The 19,797-nt window shown below is 38.0% G+C and overlaps 1 protein-coding gene across 5 annotated transcripts in view; it reads right to left on the bottom strand.

Annotated features, from left to right (window-relative positions):
* Window positions 1-2,616: 2,616 nt before the first annotated feature.
* Window positions 2,617-19,797, bottom strand: part of LOC108373005 (myosin light chain kinase, smooth muscle-like) — a 69,794-nt gene continuing 52,613 nt past the window's right edge. For 3 of the 5 annotated variants that reach the window (XM_017628860.1, XM_017628876.1, XM_017628868.1), the window contains 8 exons: window positions 17,589-17,966; window positions 11,623-11,897; window positions 11,286-11,530; window positions 8,452-8,734; window positions 8,018-8,359; window positions 7,664-7,940; window positions 3,915-5,019; window positions 2,617-3,798 (listed from right to left, as the gene is read on the bottom strand). In XM_017628860.1, coding sequence (XP_017484349.1) covers window positions 3,590-3,798; window positions 3,915-5,019; window positions 7,664-7,940; window positions 8,018-8,359; window positions 8,452-8,734; window positions 11,286-11,530; window positions 11,623-11,897; window positions 17,589-17,966 — 3,114 coding nt within the window. In that variant the 3' untranslated portion in view covers window positions 2,617-3,589. The remainder of the gene's footprint in view (window positions 3,799-3,914; window positions 5,020-7,663; window positions 7,941-8,017; window positions 8,360-8,451; window positions 8,735-11,285; window positions 11,531-11,622; window positions 11,898-17,588; window positions 17,967-19,797) is intronic. The other 2 variants (XM_017628847.1, XM_017628854.1) reach the window with 1 other exon arrangement.

The raw sequence follows: 19,797 nt of genomic DNA, 5'->3' as shown, positions 1-19,797 counted from the left end.
AGAATCCCGGGATTTTCGGGATTTGTAATTTGCACTGTTGGAAATAATAGAAACTCCTTTTTCTGCACCATTATTGGCTATATTTATTTTTTTTTTATTTAATAATTAATATTTTTTCATAAATGTTTAGCTCATTATACATACAACACCGTGCGATAGTAAATTGTACACACAAAAATCAACATATTGGTGAAAACATGGACCCAATATTGTGAAACTGCGTTTTTAGTTTTTCACCCTGACGTAAGTAATTCCAAAATTATTTAAAAAATTAAAGAAGAAAATTCTGTAGAATTTAATCACTGGTAAGTATTGAAAATTTCCTTTTAAGATTTTTTCCTTGAAATTTCGCAATATTTTTTTAGAACAAATTATATTTCTTACAGCAACACCTTCGGAAAGGCACGCCGAGCCTTTCTACATGCTTATCCATTACAAATGCGTTTCTTACCGGAAGAATCTACTTGACTGTGTATTGCCTTGCAAATTTATCTGCCATGGTCCCTATGACCAAGGGCCCAAGTGAGGTGAAGTCTATTCTACTTATCCATCTCCTGTAGAGATAGCGCAAACTTTGAGTGAAAGAGCTCAGAGCAGCATGGCTGTCATTAAAAATTAAGACGTATCTTCCCATTATTTCGGTTCCAAGCTTCTCATCAGCCTCCACCATAGCTGAAACTACAGCTTCGAGTTCGTTGAATCTGGTAACATAAAAGAGATTTTCAGTGCGGGATTTAGAAAGAAATCGTCTCCTCTCACCGTCAATACTATCAGGTAAAGTGTTTAAGGATGAAACGATACGTGTAAATAAATACAAGTACATACTCGAAACTTTTCGTTCTATACCAAGTAATTTTGGTATCGATACTTTTGAATCATTTACTGAGTAGATATTGAAAAAAATACTCATATCGAAAGCCGATACCAAGGCGAACTTTCTTTCGGAATTTTTTCTCCACTAATATTAATTGTCCAATGCTTTATGGCTGTTTAAACGAGAGCGACCTTCAAATATTGAAGATGTTAATTTTTTTCCTGAAACCAGTATTCAAAGAGCTTTTTAACCGATATTTTTGCTGTTCTTGCATCGCGGAATCTATTTCCATGGTCGCTTAAACCAAAAAAAAATCTTTGCTCTGTACTGTATGAAACGTACTGTATGAAGCGCTGAAGCCCACCTTCACCGAACTGATTGGGCCTTATGAATGCGACTTTGGACCTGGTAAATCCATCATAGACCAGTTATACAAAATACACAAAATATTGGAAAATACCCGCGAGAATAGCATCGACACACATCATTTAAAAGAGCGTTCAATATCCGACGACGTCGACATCTTTGGTAAAAAACCAGCCCTACGTATATAAACATAATGTCAGCCTCTTCCCAACAACTGATACCTTGCACTGAGTATGCAATTGAGAAGTGAAAGGATCACTAGGATTCAGGCAGAAGGAGGTTAATATGTCATGTGCAGAGTTAATAAAGGCTGCCCTCAAGGCGCCGTGTTGCCCTTTTCTCTGATGGTTGGTAATTGATTCCATTATTGTCACTCTAAATGACACTTGTATCTATGCCCAGACCTATGCAGATGAGGTGAGGTAGGCACCCTCAGTAGACTCTCAATCAATCAGTCGAAAATTGCTGTACGGGAGCTTGCTCTACCACACCTGGCTCTGCTCTTGATGCTCTGCTAAACTTACCATGACACGAGTGTCTTTTCAATACCCCAGGATTATGCGCCATCATTGCCTTTGCTGAGGAGATTCTACCAGATGGAGTTCTCTGACGCTGAATGCTGGCTTAGTTTCAGCACTGGGCCCGGGATCACATATTGTCGATTCTTTACTGGAGGCTCCAAAACTGAAATTGGACCATAATCTATCTGTCTATATCGAAGGTAATGGGGATGTACTTCACTATTTTCTTGGGGAATATGCCTCGGAATTTCAAGCCAAGGTATTTGCAGCAGAAGTTTACGTGTTTGTAGTGACAGTAACGCTCCACTTAGGGCATTGGACACATCCAGACTGGTCCGGCAATGCAGGCCTCGCCTAAATTATGTAGGCAAACGTAACTAACCGTTAGAAGCTGGGTGAATATCACGCTCAGCAAAGACTGACAGGCTTCGAGAGAATGCAGATGGGCGAAACTTATGTTGCCTTCATTGTTGGGGATGTGAGTTAGGTTTTGCTTTCATTGAACAAATGATTGGACTGCAGACAAATTGTGGGACTGTGGGCCGGACACCTTAAGTGGCGCAAACACCTTACTGCGATCGGCATACAATGGGGTTGCCATTTGTCCTTCCTGCCTTGAAGAAGATGAGACGGCGAAACACATTTTGTGCTGCATTTGTTTTGTGTACTTAGTTCCGACAAAAGAACAAAAGTAAATTAATAATCAAATTAAATAAAAATAGTTTAAAGAGGCCTTGGAGCATGTTCAAAGAATCGAAGAAATATTTTTCAGGAGTTTCGTCTTTTTTTTGTGATAGCTTAAAGTTTCAGGAAAATATTAAAAGCAAACGCTCCGGGTAATCTAATCGAAATCTGAGGTCATTATTAATAATAAACAATTTAAAAGCATTTTATTTTCGATCTTCAATATTTTATTCAAACAACTCAGCGTCTTGATACAATAAGAAATTTAAGAACATCGTAATATTTATATATGTAATTATTTAGGTATTTACTTGTAATGTGTGTATGTATGTATTTTTGTAGTATTAAACAATTAATTTCTAATAATTAACAATGTAATGATAAGTAATGCATAATTACAATTTATGTTAGAGCAATTATTCTTAGAATTTTTTATAGAGTTTTTAAATAAATATATATGCATGTATGTGTATTTTTGTGTTGCAATAGAGTATGAAATATATACTTACAAACACAAGGTATTCGAACATTTAGAAGTGCTTAAAGGAGGGTTCAATCCGGTTCCAAAAACGAACAAAAACTATGTTGTAGTACAATGTGTGCCGGCTTTTAAAGTGTTTTATCATCGCTTATCTGTGAGCATTTGTAGGTGTACATAAAAAGTATACGCCGAAACGCGCATGCGCACATTGATGTGGGCGATAGTTTGCGCACGAACACACACGTTTACTTTCATTGGATAATACTCATAAGCATGTATTGTATGTATTACATATTTATTTGGATTTGTAGATTTATTCGAGTGTTCGTAGGTTAAGGTTAAATAAGGAAGCTATAAAAAACAATAATAAAACTTTTACGAGATTTTTTGGGTAACAAAATACTATACAACAACATCAACACGTTATTAACAGAATATCAGTTTTGTATCAATCCAGTTGGCGAATTCGATGGACTTCGAGCACAACGCGGCAGTGGTAGGGGACGCGCATCGTATAATCTAATATTTATAAAGCTTCTAGATGCGCTTTTGATGGTTCCTTTACTGTGCGCGTGGCTTTATTTAATTTATAAGGGAAGCGCGCGCGCGGAAACGACTTTCTTCAGCGCGTATTACTGCTGCCGTTAACGCATTGCCGCTACTACCCTACCTACTACTGCTATGTGTATTTACATTTGCAAGTTTTGCTGTTGTCGTTGTTGACTAACGCCGCGCCTCGATGCGTCGCGCGCTGGTAGCGGCTGTTTGCTGCTGCGCCAAGCGCTCGGTCGCCTCACGTACGCGACTGCTTAACCGAAGTGGCGCTGATACGCGCCCAAACAATGGCGAACTGGGCATGGATGTGCACTGTTTTTGCTGTTGTTGTTGTAATGTTGAGTTCGTTGATTTCGTTGTGGCGGTTGCTGCGTTTGCTGTGCGGTAAAAAGAAAACAAAAAATATTAATAAAAATCTAAATTCAAAAGCAACTCCCAATGTCTCTCTCTCTCACTCTCTTCAAGCTTAAAAAAAAGAAATGCGACTATGTACTTTGGCTATTGTAGGCGAAGCGTTTGTTAGCAGCATGCTTGCCATGTTCGCGCGCGCTGATGGGCAGCGGTGATGTTTGCGTGGCTCCCAACTTTCCCGAATTCACCGCCTTGGCATTGTTGCTGCCGCTAGACGCGTTGTTAAATTTATTCTTCAACTGTGAAACTTTTCCCGCTGCTTCGAAAATCGGTTTGGACTGCTGCTTGGGTTTTTCGCGCAGCGCGTTATTCTCCAGCGATTTCTTGCGCATCTTAACGGTGTTGGTGAAGTCGGAGCGCATGATGGGTTCACGGTGTGGTGGCGATGCTAATACTGCAGTAGTGTCCAGCACATTAACGTGCGAGGTGGAGGTGGGTGACACAGACAGTGGTGGCGCTTCGGTCATTGTCACGAAGACCGCATCCGTTCCCAGCGCTGGCAAGTACGTTTCCATTGCGCTCTCTTCCATTGCTGGCGCTGCTGTGTTCAAACTCGCTTGTCGCAACTGCTGCCCCAATGCGCTTAGCGTATCTGTATGTTTTTCATCAAAACATGGTAGCGCCAAGTCTGTCGTCGACTCAACCTCGGCAACGTGTCTTCCTTCCCCACGCTGACTACTGCGCGTACTGCATTCGATTTCCGTTTGCTGTGCGATTTCTTCCAACTTCGACTTGAGTACAAGGTGTGGTACGCCCAGCGACAGCAGCGTCTCTGCGTTTGCTGCCGCCAGTTCATCCGCAGCGCTATGCTGTGCTATCACCGGCACAGTCGTCGAGCCAATGCAGTGGCACGGCAAATTTCCACCTGCGCTGCAGTTCGAGCACTCGCTGTAACCGGAATCGCTACGTTCGCTACATTGCGATTTGTCGCGCACTTTCAGCGTTTTTTGTATGCGTCGCTGCGCCTCAAGCGTTGTTGGCGCCGGCAGCTCAATGCTAAAGTCGTCATCTTCTTCGTGCAATGAACCCATGTGCGTGCCGTTATGCGGATTAAAGATGTGATGTAGACCGGATATGGAAGGTCGTGGACTGTTGGGTAGACTTCCAGCGCCGGAAATGGCGGAATTGCGACGCGAAGCAGAGAGCGTAGCCATGCGGCCTAAAGCGCGTATAGCATTTCCGGTTTTCTTGGGTTCAATGGTAAAGCGATAAGCAAAGCGTTGGCATATTTGCGTAGATGGTTTTAGCGATAAGCAAGCAGGGAATCAAATGAAAATAACAAAATGAAAAAAATTATAATAATTAAAAATTTAAAATGTTAATTTTTATGATTTCAAATTAGGCGTGCTGATTTGTATAATAAAGTAGTGAAAACAGTCTGTGTAAACGTGTAACTAAGCAAAACAGCCCCACCATCTGTTGTGGACACGGTTTGGCACCTGCCACATAAAAAGCCCTTCCAATGAAAAGTTACAACATGCCTCGAATAAGTACCCCTACTTTGGTTGCCGACCCCTGCCAACGTTTGAAGGACTACGATTTGAGGGCATGACCCTGAAGAGATGAAATGGACGGGCAAGATAAGAAGACGTCAACCACCACGCACAAACGGACTGAGGCTGATCGCCTTCGCTGAGTATAGAAAAATGGCAGTCTAAGAAAACGTAAAGCTACCTACGTAGCTGCCACCGGATTGATAAACGTGGAAACAGATCGGTCATATTGTGATAGAATTCCGCTGGCCCACAGAAACAAATGGTACAATAATTTAAGCCCACACAGAAAAAAGGATGTTGCCTAGAGCCATGCGCTGCGAGATTCGAATCTTCAAATGGCGGTTTTTTGTTATTTTTTCTTCTTAAATAAAAAGATTCTTTTAATTGTTTGACTGTATTGTTTGAAAGAGAAAAATATATACTTTTTTAATTTCTTAATTTTCAGAAACTTATTTTATAAATTGTTTGTTTTTAATTTTCAATTAAATTTTTGCCATTTTTAATTAAAGTTTCTTTTAATTTTTATGCTTTATTGCTTTAAAATGAAAAGTATATTTGAATTTTATTTGAATTTAAGAAATCTATTTACTTTTTTTATTTAATTTTCTTTTAATTATGCATAAGATTTTGTTTTAAAAATAATAATACTTCTTTAATTTCTCTTAATTATTAGACACTTTTGTTAATTTTTTTCTTATTTTAAGATTTTGTTTTAAAAAGAAAAATATTTTTTTTTCATTTTATTTTCAGAAACTTTTTTTTATCTTTCCCTTGTTTTAATTTTAATTTTTTTTAGAGTTTACTGTTTTAAATGGAAAAATAAAATTTTAACATTATTTAATTTTTTAAGACTTATTTAATTTTATCTTTGTTTGATTTTAATTTTTTAATTTTGTATTAAAAAGAAAAGTATGTATTTTTTAATTTCATTTAAATTTTAGAATCTCATTTTACGTATTTTCTTTAAACTTTTAGATTTTGTGATTAAAAGTTAAAATACTTTTTAAATTTCATTTAATTATTTTATTTTCTTATATATAATTTTTTTGTCTCTTTTAATTTTTCTTCTAAATTTTAGAAGGCGCCAGTTTTATCGGGAGGGCCAGGTAACGATTGTTTTCCTGTCCTTCTCGCAAAATTTTAAAGGCTTTCTCGATACCTCGAAACTTTTGTCTTTCGAAAGACAAAGTGTTCGTTGAAGGCGGTCGTCAGAATCGCCCTATTATCACCACTAAGAACGTCCTCTTTCAAACGTAACGAAGGATCTATCTTGTCAACAATTGTTTGTACTGGGTTGATAATTGAACAGTAAGGCCCTCTTTCAAGGGAAGTAACTGACCCGCAACATGACAGTACTGGCGAATACCGCAGAAGCCTTGACGATGCCATTATCTCACGAGGCGGCCCTTAGAGAGTGGTCTGAAACTATCGAAGGTTTTTGGCCATCGTAACACCATCGATAGTTTTCGTTTTTCTTTCATCATTTTTTTATTGCTTATTGTCAATTTGCATGAGCATTTGACACAACCTGGCAGCACCTTTTAATAAAAGATAGTTCGGCAGCGTATATTTACCAGCATTTTCAGCGGGTGCTTTGATAAGTGAAAAAAGGATAGATTCGAGACAGGAACTAAAGGAAAATAAATAGCTCTAAAAAATGCATTTTTTTTAATTAGCAACGAATCCTTCCGATTCGTATAAATGTTTGCTTTGCTTTAAACAAGTAAAATCTTGTTTTAAAAGTTTCATACAATTTTGAAGAAAATGGCTATGAGAAGTTTCTTACTCTCCTGTCAAATTTCTAAAAATGGAATTAGCTACTTTTCATTCTAAGCAAGCGATATACTGATTATGTAAGAAAAATTTTTACAAATATGCCAAGCGCAATATAAGGCCAAATCGTAAGTTTAGAAGACTATCGATAACTAGCGATAGTTATCGATGGTTTCTAAACAACTATCGTATACTATCGATATTGTCGACTATCGATAGTTTCAGACCACAACCTTGGAGTGTTCGCCAAAAAATATTTTACGAAAGATTTGGAGCGTTTGATGTCGAGTATCAAAGAAGCTGTGATGATAAGCAATTGTATCTCTAAATAGAATAGCATTAGATACAGCGACAACGCTGTTTATGCCATGTCCGTTACTATGCATGATGGTCCGCTTGATAGTTGCGTGAGATTTAATGAGAAAAAAATTGCTAGCTTTAAATGGAAATATCAACCTCCAATGAAAAGTTTAAAAAATTAGCTGGTTCTTTACTACATTTTGCCAGGAAAAAAAAACTCCAGAGCAACTAAAATAAAATTTCTTTCTTTTCAATTACTTACCTGCCACTTGCGTCGTATTATGAATTTCTTTAGTTTGTCTGTGCAGATTTTATTACTGAGATTTTCGTCATGTTCCTGCGTTAGCCATATCGATTCCAAACATTGTTTTGCTGTCCAACGATCTTCTTTGCGATGCACCAACAGATTCGAAATGAAGTCCTTTGCCTCTTGTGATACACAATCGAAAGCTTCATCATCGAAATCGTAATCGGCGCGTGTTATATTCGAGAAAGTGTCCACATCTGTGTCCCCCATGAAAGGTGATAAGCCAGATAAGCTGGTATAAAGAGGAAGAAAAAATGCGTCTGTGTATTTAAGAAATCAAAGCACCAATATATTCGAGTAATAGCTTACAGCACATAACAAATGACGCCCACGCTCCACATATCCGACTGAAAACCGATGGGTTCATAACTAATTATCTCGGGTGGTATGAACTCTGGCGTGCCAAATAGTACGCGCACTGGCGTTTTCATATTCAGCCGCTGTGCCAGACCGAAATCGATTATTTTAATTTGATGGCTGGTGCGTGTATGGCACATAATATTTTCTGGTTTCAGGTCCAAGTGTACAATCGACTGGGTGTGCATGTAGGCGACACCTTCGCACACTTGTCGCAGGAAGAGTATGCAATCGCGTTCGGTGAGCGTGAAATCGTCGGCAACAACGCGTTCGAATAGCTCACCGCCAGTGATGCTGCAATGAAGTGAATTTATCAAACATTGTTAGTATAAGTTAGAAATTTTAACTAGAATGTGAAGGTATTGCAATTTCATTGCTGCACTTACTACTCCATCACCATTACGATTTCGCGTGGGCTTTCAAAAGAAGCAGCAAGTTGCAATAGCTTCGGATGTTGCAATGATTTCATTATCGATATCTCTTCCAATACTTTTTGACGATCTTGCGCTTTAATGCATTTAATCACTTTTGCGGCGAGTATTTGTCGTGTCTCCTCACGTTCCTGTACACGATAGACGACACCGAAGCGCCCCTTGCCCAACTCCTCGAGTACTTCGAAGCGATTTTTAAAATCGCCACCTGACTTAACGCTAATCGGCCTGTGGAAGTCTGGAAGAGAAAAACAAACCAAATTTTAAATCAATGATTATATAACTAACAAACAGGCATATTCTGGTGATATATATAAATGTTCTCGAATCGCTGTCGAAATTTTCTGATTTATGAAATCTAAAACCGAATCTTAACAATGATGTTCGACGTAAACACAACTGGATAAGATGTAAAGCGATAGACGCTGTTCCGAAAATGGATATCCCAACTACCTGTCTAGGATGCGAAGCGATGGTGGTATTAGAGCTGAAAGGGCAAACAATTTCTATTGCTGTCCTTCTGTAGGCTAATCTTTCACGAACAGTTTCGCTTCCCTGTTTTGCCAAAGAGGACAACCTGCTTTGCTCTTCTACTCATTTTGTCCCGACTATCTTGCTCTTGGCAATCCAGTAATATGGGCTCTTATAGCCCAATTTAAGCTCAAGTTCCAGACGGATGACAAGATCTCAAACTTTTTCGCCCCCTCCTTAACCCGTTAATTTGTTATGAGGACCGTCACGATCTGATTTATTAGCCTACTATCATGATTATTCCGACTAAATAACTAAACGCTTGGGGGACCAAAGTAAAAATATAAACATATATAAGTCGATGACCTCATCCAGCATTGGAGGGCGAAACACTTCAGCCGCCAAATAAATACCCATTGATAGCTACGAAAGAATTTATTCGACAGTTTAAATTTTCTGTTTTGCATGCGTTACCATGAAGCAGCGGTCTATAATAACCCCGATTTCAAGTCGAAGTAGGAGCTGCAGCTTTTGAAAGAGTGGGCTAGATCTGCAGATAATCTTATATTCACCTGCCGAAGAGCAGAATTAATTCTATATATGAATATCGTCGCTACCATGTCAAACTATCGAATGTGAAAATGAGTATTTTTTAGGAGAGCAAAAAAACGGCTGCAAAAACTGTTGCTGTAGGAAAAAGTCTGGGATTCGACACTTTGTTAAAGCCAGTATCCTCTGCTTTGAATAAGACTCGATTTTTGACGATTTGCCAACTTGCCTATCATTCTTAACGCACGCGCAACGTATAGTAATTGAAAAAAAGCATTTTGCACATTCGATAGTTTGACATGGTAGCGACGATATGTATGTAAGGCAAGCCTCTTTGGCAACACATTAGGAATATGTATTTATTACATACAATGTCGCTCTAACATTAACATTATGTAGCATTAAACGAAAACTTCCAAAAATACTCAAAAAATACTTGTGAAGGAACATCTTTTTTGTGGAAGTTTAACAGCATGGTACTGCTGATTTATGTTCCTCTTCGGAACATAATTTGTTTGATTCCTTTTTTTATGTATATAGCGCTCAATATCTTCACTTCTCTTCTTTCCATACCCTTTTTGTTAGAGTATGAGTAGTTTACATATTTGAAAAAAACTTCAGAGTGAAGCAAACTGAATTCCGATGCAGACCTTTAGTATTTATACACTCCATGACTATTCTCGATATTGATTTAGTAGCTAACTGCCTATCAATCGATCAAACCCCTTACAACTTCGTGGAATGCAAAATACTGCAGAAATCTGGTAACGGAAAATTGAGGTTCAGAAGAGTTCTTGTTCACTCCTTGAGTTCTAATTCGCAGTTCGTGTCATTCCATTTAGTGCAACTACGGTTTCCCAAATAGTACACAAAACCACAAGTAGAAGATGCAGCAAGGCCTCTAGAGGCTTTGTATGTTGGCGCATTCCTCATTGTACTTAGACCGTTGATGGTCACAGGCTACGATGCCGTAGAATAAAATAGATCGTACAACTACTGACTACATCCAGCCACATCTGATTTGAGGGCGTCCTGGGTATTAGAGCCTTCTTAACAGGTAGCTGAAGCTGGGAAATTTTCCATGCCCGTTTTTGTCAAATTAACTTTTAGGCTAATTTCTAAGGGGCAGTTTACCACATGCGATGTGGAATAAACAAAACTTTCGTCAAGGTCCATACTTTGGTATGAAATTTAGTATTAAACAAGCCTTATAAATGACAAATGACATCTGGCAACGGGCACAGAATGTCATATGCCGCCTATATGCTATGATGGGCACTATTTCCTTCCTAAAAAACACGATTTCATTTGTTCACCTCCTCTTCTTTATTGCCCCGGGCTTCTTTTCCTAAAACGCGTTTTTTAAATAAATACTTAAGTATGTATGCTGTGGTATAATGGTTAGCAGTGCGCGCTACCATTCCACAGGGCCTGGGTTCAAGACCAGTTTCCGACCAACATGAAAACATAAAAAATAAATGCACTGATCCGATCGAAATCATGAGCCATTTGCTGTAGTACTGCCCCAATTTGGGGGCCAAATTACTCTTTTTTATTATTGCTAACCAAGAGAAACCTACATATAGTTTATAAGTAACTACCACAATCGGAGTGCGGAAAACGGTTTGAGCACATGCGATATATTTTCACAAGCAATAAAGCCAATTTCGAAGAAAAAAATTTTATTCCATTTATGCATCATAATCCAAATTTAGTCTTCCTTTATGTTCTTTATTATCACCCCAAATATCCCTTCCCTCCTCACTTACCTTCAGTTGAAACTTCTTGAGCTTGCAACTCAACCGCGTCACTGGGCAAACTGGGTGCGCTGCAGCCGTGTACATTTTTGGCGCGCACACGAAATCGATATGTGGCGTTCGGTGTCAAATTCTTAACGGTGTACGCTAATGAGTCCACAACGGTAGCGATTTCATGCCAACCGCCGCTTTCGCCATCAGTCAATTCGTCACATTCAACATTCTGTGCGGCAGTAGGCAACTGTTGCATTTCAATGCTGAAATATTAAAGAACAAAACATGGATTAGCTTACCAGCAGCTTTAGAATGAATTATCGTAATATATTTGGATATTGTGGCTTTTACGTACATAAAACCAGTTATCATACAACCGCCATCGTAGGGTGGGCCACACCATGCCACCGCAATGCGATCGGGACCTTGTGAGATACTTGGCTTGCCGCTGGGCGCATCTGGTGGTCCTTCCACCGCCACCGAAGCGGCCGCCGCATCGCTGCCAAACGCATTCATAATCTCCACCGTATATTTGCCGCTATCATCGGCCGCAATGTCGGTGATTAAAAGCGTTGAACGCTTAGCGCTGCTACGTATACAAATGTTACGCTGCTCGACAATGGGACGGCACTACAAAGAAGATATTTCAAAAAAATAAAATAAAATTAATCAAACGAACAAAAGTATGTGATTATTAATTAGTTTGTACCCTGCACGCTAAAATGTTACAATAAATATTTGATGTGGTTTGAGGTGTTGAAGTGACAGCAAATATATGTTTGCAATAAGCGAACAAACGTCGTGTCGGTATGTGAAGACAGGTGGAATCCATGGGCACAGCACAGCTGAGTAACAAACGATCGATCAATCGATCACAGGTAATCACTCGCAATCACTCATGGGGCACAACACAACACAAAACGAGACAACAAATCAAGCAGACAGTTAGCTCGTTAGACGACAGTCCATCAGTCAGTCAGTCAGTCAGTCACTCAGCGCCGGTTAGCCACCCCCCTTATTTGCCATTTTGCGAGTTTATCGTAATAAGCCCTTGGAAATGTGAGCAAGCCTTGCTTGTGAGTACAGCCACAGAAAATAACATTGTTCTTGTGGTTTTCGGTGTATATGCATATGTATGTATGTAGGAGTGTTAAGACAAATATATATGTACTATGCACATAGCCACCCATATTGCGCCAATTGGGTGTTAAGGCAAACGCTACCACGGACTGTAGGTATTCAAGTGGTGCAGGCAGGCAGGCAGGCACCTTCACCGCAAACTGATCGTGACATTTTTCTTCTTTTTACTCAAAATTATTTTGTTTTATGTTTATCTAAGCGTTTTACTTTTGTTTATAATTGCGTTATATATTTTATAAATTTTGCTTACGTCAGCAATTTTAAAATGAGCTGGAAAATGATGAGCTACATAAAACCTCACACCAAATGACGGAGCATTGATAAATAGTTTAGCGCAAAAAGTGAATTCAAAACATTCCCAGGCGAACTAATTATGTAGAACGTGCTTCTAATAAGAACGTCTTTTGAGACATTGTGACATTTTTAGTTAAAGAAACATGATAATATTTCTTTTAGGTAGGATAAAAAAGTATTTACCGAGCGCAAAAAAAAGCTGAACTGAGTAGGATTCAATAGTTGGATTGAGTGGGCAAGTAAAGAGGTGGCTGGTGTCGTGGGGAGAGAGTTCTGCCTCTTGTTATTGGGGGAGTTTCGAAATGTAGCAATTAAACAACAACGGGGAGAGGACAACACCCTGTGTAACCCCTTGTTTGATTCCCCTATGTTTTGATGTTTTTATCTTAAAAAATAATTGCCGAGTCTCGGACCCTCAGATAATTATCCGATCACCGTTAGTCTTCTAGTAGCATGGACGACAGCGAACGCTACGATGGAGGTCGTAAGGCCTCTAATGTCTAGGCGATTGAGAACCTTGGTGAGGTTGTCTGCTCCCGCTGGACCCAATCTGTTCAGCATCAGCATGCGTATTCCGTCGGCGTCAATGGCTTTGAAGGCTTTAAGGGCAAGGGCAACATCCAAGGCGCACCAATACAAGGTGGTGTTGATTGATCAGCTGAGTGGATATTTTTATCTCTACACTAGTGCAGGAGAATGTCATCCAAGACGAAGTGGCTCAACTTTAGGATGTCAACAAAACAAAATGGCGAAAATTATCTCCTATTCCCTTTCGTTTTGACATCCTCCTGTACCAAAAAGCAATAACAAAATACACGGGACCTTTACTTATATGCAATTGCCACCACCTTGTATTGATGCGCCTTGGAAAAACCTGTACCTCACCGCTGGTTAAAACAAGAAGGGGACTTCGTTTGTGCAGCCTTTTGATCACTCGACGTTTGGTTCCGTCTACCGGATGATGCAGAATGAATTGGCGGCTCAAATGGCTCGCGCATCTCTCCACGCCCGACGAGGAACGATCACCGAATTAAATTTCCACCCTGTCATCGTGTTTCGTCGTGGTGGACAGTGACCTTATGCTTCACCAAAGCTTGCTCACACCAGAGGTTAATTTGCAAGTTTTGAGGTGATCCCCCACTTCTTCCGCTTGTACAGGTTTACCAGTTGCCGAATCAACGCATTGAGATCCCTGATACGAGGATTCCCGTTATCAGCCAGGCGGAGGTAGTTACGCTCTTTCGCTAGAACAGTCGCTTCGGCGGGAAAATTAGATCCTGCCAGATCAGCTTCAAAAATATGCACACCCGGAGGTTTTGATGATTTTATTTAGTTATATTTTCCATAGAAAACGTTTCTTTATTTTTAACTTCTTCACTTCAAAAAAGGAGAAGGTTATCAATTCGTTGGAATATATTTTTTTTATGTATGTTATCGCATACCTTAGGACCACGTCAACGATTCTGATAATTCTTTTTCTATCGGAAATGTAGTGTCTCCCAGGTGGTCCCGTACTAATTTGGTTTAGATCCGATAATTGGATCATGAAGAAATCAACAGTACACCTAAATTTTTATATGAGAATTGAAGTCGATTGTGTTTTTTCATAAAAATTACTTCTTTATAAAAATATATTTCATTCAACCATGGACCGTAACAGTTACAACTTTTATTAAAAAAAATCGCTCTTTAATAATTTTTTATTTGTACTTTCATTTAATTACTCCTTAAATAACCGTTATTTCTGACTTAAATTTTATAAATCCAAAATAACAATTATTTTTTATTTTTATCTTAATAATCGGCAAATAACAATTATTTTTAAATTGTATGTCTTAGATAATAGTTATTGAATACTTTTATTTATAAAAGTCATAAATAAAAATCAGTCAAATCAGTAAAAATTGGAAAACTTTGTATGGAAAATATATATGTATATGTAATTAAAATCGTCAAATCGACAGGGTATGCATATTTTTGTCGCTGACTGTATGTATGTATATGTGTACTTATTTTCAATGAACGAGTAGGCACAACTCACACCAAATCTTGCATTCTGTGGGCATAACCGACGTAAGAAAAGGATGAGGAGACCAACGGGACATTTTAACGAGCATTTGATTAAAGAGTGAGAAGACAATTAAATCACGCTGTTAGGTGTAACACATGCTTCGAGCGTACATCTGAGCGTCCGTTCTGGTAATTGTTTTACCAAAAATGATAATGTCGTTAGAAGTGAGATCCCAGCCTCTAAATCGGTTAGTCCGGAACTCTTTCTCACTAACTCATAAGCAATTTAATTTCCGGAAGTGTTGCGACAAGCAGTGGCCTATGTTATGGTCTTCGGCGATAGCAATTACCTCTGTCTGGAAAACACCCGTAAAGTCAGGTAGGCGTACATACTAGAGCTGGGATACTATCGATAGTAATATCGATACTTGGAAACTGTCGCCACTATCGATAGTTTTTGAAAACTATCGATGTCGGTTTTAGCGAAACTTCTCTCTTTTTACATCTCTTAACATTACATTATTTTTTTATCCAAGAGAATTAACAATACAGTCGGCAAAAAAGAAAATTTTAGTTATTGGAATTTTTAGCACCTATCAGTTTACAATGAGTTATAGTAAAATTTAATAAGCTATAAAACCGCTTACACAAAATTTGTATAGAATTTCTTATTAAAAAGCTTGAAATTTTAATGATTTTGTAGTTTTTTATGTTTAATACAACTTTTATAAAAAATTAGTAGACACTAAACAAACAAAAAAATTCTCAAAACTGTTAAAAATATTGTGGTGCTATTATTTTGACAAGTACTTTATTCGTTTTCTTATAATATGGTAAAATTGTAATAATTTCCTTTGTCCTGATTTTGATATGCGCCTCCGTATTTGATCTCAGTTGAACTTTTAAAAGTATGAGTTGTCAATTTAAACGAATATCTTTTGTTTTGTTTGTTTTTTAGTATTAGAAATGTATGTATTATTATATGTATTATTATAGCCAATTTCTCTTCTTTGCACTTCAAAAGGGACAAACAAAATCCGAATTTGATTTTTCCATGTAAAAAATAAATTCAGATTTTGCCTGTCGCTATTCAAGTGTATGCAAGTGTGTGTTTATACATAAGTATATATAATTCAGCCGCATAAATTATTAAGTTTATTTTATTATTATAAGAAATTCTTTTTGATGCACTCAAATTTAAACAAATTTATATAATCCCTTTAATTTACAAAGTAATTTATAAATTTTAAAAATTCGTTAATTATTTAATTTTCAAGCAATTTAGCATTTCAATTTAATACCTCTCATGACGATAGTAATATCGATACTATCGATGTTTTCAACTATCGATAGCATCCCAGCTCTAGTATGATCTGTTTACTACCAGGGACATAGGCAACGTCAAACTCATAAAAATGTTCGTACAACGATTGCGCTCTCTTAGGCATGATAAGGTGAAAATATCCCTCAATGTAGGGACCTCTTGGTATGAGTAACTGGCAGAAATTTACAAAAAAAAAGGGTGAGGGGGAATTGCCTAAGTCTTTTGGTCTCGGCCAAAAATGAGAAATGGCTGTGGTGTCAAATAAAATAGTATACAATTCAGGATTCGCTAGTGACACACCGGTTCAGTGTTAGTCGATTTTTTTTGCAGGGCTTATTACTTTGAAAAGAGCAGTTTAAGCATTCGATTAGTATTTCTTTGCGAAGCTTTACAATAACAAGTAAATAGAGAATAGGGCATGTAGCAAAAATGAATAGAAATCGCAAGATCGACTTTGGGGAATCATAGAAAAGGTAAATAGTGGAACTACAAATTTCGTATTTCAGTATTAAATTAGGGGAGCTCACAAGCTGTAACAATAATTTTATATTTTAGCTATTCGATTATCGTAACTATGGCTATTTCTGTTAGCGCCATATACAGCGGCGGGCGAATAAACACGGACGCGACATTTTAGCAAGTTGTTTGCTATTTTCACTTTGCTGATTTAACGTTTATTAAATTCCAAACTTTGTACAATATTTATAAAAATTCGACGAATTTCAATAAATCTGCATGACGGTGTTGTTTAGTTTCCTCCGTTACGTACGGAAGAAAATTAATGCGTGACACTGTCCGCAAAAAGTGTTAAAATTAAAGGTAAGTCCCAGATACTTCAAAATTGCAGTTTGCTGCACTAAAATTTCATGGGCTACAAAACTGCGTAATATTTTTTTTTAAGCCCGAATTAAAAACTTTCGAGATTTTCATGAATCACTGTCGAATTTTCACAATTTTTGTCTAAAGTGTGAAATTTGGACTGACATGGTTTTCGTTAGATGGTGAGCTAAAAAAAATATCAAACAAAATAAAAAAAGCCAAAACTTGTTAAAATGTTGCGTCCATATTTATTTTCCCGCTACTGTATGTACGAGCACTTATAATTTCTGCTTGCGATTTCTAAATATAAACGTCGAAATGATTTGCCATTATAAATAATGCGCCTCATATCCATTCCTCTCTCTAGCTACTGTAAGCCCTTATGTAGCAATAAAGGCGTCAATGACGAAGTCGCCTTGTGTTATTACCATTTACAATGACGCAGTTTGCGTACTAGTTTCCCAGCGATTCACCTTTAAAGGTGCGCCAACGTCAACCATCTGCCCAATCACCAAACGGCAACTGCATACCGCAAACATTTAAAGCACATTTATGGTAAAATAAAGCAATGCATGCGCCATTACGCAAAACGAAAACAAATCCAGAGGAGAATGCAGTTGTCGAAGTGGGCTGGAAGCCCACTCAACTTGCATTTAAAAAAAAAAAAATTAAATATATAAATAAAAATATTTCAACTACATAAATACATACATATATTTCATACATGTACTCACCCCTTTGAACCAGCTGGCTTGTGCGCGCGGCACAGCCTCGTAGCTGACGCTTAGCTTAACGCTGCCACCGATGAGAGCGGTACAATCCTGTGGTCCCTCCAAAATGCATGCAGGCACCTCGACCTGCTCGGGCTGTATCAGCGCCTCGATTGTCTTATCAGCGTCGTCACTTGTATGTGGACGTGGAGTCTGCTCAGCTGTGGGCGCGCGTCCTGGCAGCACAATGAGGCTAGTGTAAGCGCGTAGCGTCGAACTTGGCTTACCAAGATGTGTCACACTCAATTGCACCTCGCCGCAATGTCGCTGTTTGACGTTCTGTATGCGGAGTATGCGTATGCCGTCTGGCTCGTTGGATACATGCGTCGTCGTACGCGACTGCTGGAGTACCAACCAAGCCGCAATTGAAACAGCAGCCGAAAGTAATAAAAAAAAAACAGCGCCGAAAAAGAGAAAGCAAAGCAAACAAGTGTCGCGCATTGAGATAAAAATGCAAATACTAATTGTGTATGTATGTAAAGTGAATAATAAAAAATATTCCACCTTCGTTTACAAAGGGAGCAATTGTAGAGCATACGCGCGCCAAAAAAAAACAAATAAACACAGGCGTCTAATTATTATGCATTACCTAGGAGCTGGTACACTAGTAAACCACTAGCGCGGGAATTATCTACTCATAAAATTTTATGCAAAACACACTTTTATCTACATTTATTTGCACAAACGGCCAATTATCCGACTAAAAGACAATAAAATTGTATTTACTTGCAAAAATTGTATTTACTTAACAAAACCAGGAGAATGAAACGTCAAACAGAAGAAAGCGCGAAAATTGCAGCGGTAAATTGTAGAAAACCGCAAGGCGACACTACGCGACGACAATCAGCGCCGAACTGGCAAAGCAGCCCGTCGCAGCTGTGCTAATTAACAGCGCCCGCTCAGCCTTAAATTCCATTAGTGGACTACTTGGTTGCGGCTACATGTCTCAGTTTGGCAAGAAGGCCGACAGCGAGCGATGAAATACTAAGAATAATCAACGCTTCAGGCAGGTGGCCAATTGGGGCGCCTGGAGCGCAAACGAAACATCAATACGAGATCGCAAAATGCCAATTACTGGAATTATGTTCTCAGACACAAGCGCTCCATGCAGTGATCCGCGGAGAAATTGAGTACAGTAACTCTCAACATGGAATTATTTTGTTCTCAATTGCTTGATAAAAAATTTAATCAATGGAAGAATAAAGTAAATACGGCACTACATGCATACAGCAGGAGAGAATTTGAACTACTCCTGAGCGCAAAATATAAATATTTAAAATAAACAAATACATACTAAATATGTAGATAACATCATCTGCATTTGACCTATCTTTTCCTCTACGCCATTTTCACGAAATATTCATTGATCCCTATATGTCGCGTGATAATATTACAATGAATCATCGAGTCTTATTTGTAGGCACATTTTGGAATATCTTCCAGTTTTTTTCTGAACGTGTTAGGTTTTATGTCTATACAAATAGGCCCACAAATGTGGCCGGAAATGTTAAATTTCATCCGATTTCGATGAAATTTATTTTGTACTCTCTCCTTTATTAGAAAACCCTCTATATAAAATATCTATCTCTATATAATATTTTTAACCTAATCGCGACATATGTATGTATGTGATAAGAAAATTATTTAAAATTATATATAAGTAAAATCACTTATCATAATATGGGTATCGATCAAAATGGTTTTATTTCTTACTTGTATGTAGGAGGGTTGCCACCTGTTTACAAAGTTAAATTTATTTTATGCGATGGGTTAAATAAATTACTTCAATATCGATATCAATCTAAATTTCTTTGAAGACATTTATTTCCAAAGTATATGTAGGAGGGTTGCCACCGGATTTAAAAATTCAACTTAACATGAATTAATGGAATTAGCTAATTTAAATATGTATCACAACACGAGTATCAGACGAAAGGTATTAGTTTGAAAATATTTTTTAAAGGATTAAATCCTGGTTACAAAGTTAAATTTGATGTACACGATAAAGGAGTTACTACAATATTGACATCAATAAAAAGGGCCCTGAAAAAACTTTATTTCTAAACTGCAACTGTTCACATAATCAAGTTCAACTTAATTTAAGGCAATTAGGAAATTGAAATATGTACCTCGATATAAGTGTCACACGACAGGGGTTTTGTTAAACCGTATA

Source organism: Rhagoletis zephyria, unplaced genomic scaffold (assembly GCF_001687245.7).
Source record: "Rhagoletis zephyria isolate East Lansing unplaced genomic scaffold, Rhagoletis_zephyria_1.1 Rzeph_scaffold_00078, whole genome shotgun sequence".
NCBI lineage: Eukaryota > Metazoa > Arthropoda > Insecta > Diptera > Tephritidae > Rhagoletis > Rhagoletis zephyria.
The sequence above is the reverse complement of the archived record's forward strand: the minus strand, read 5'-3'. Positions and strand labels throughout refer to the sequence as shown.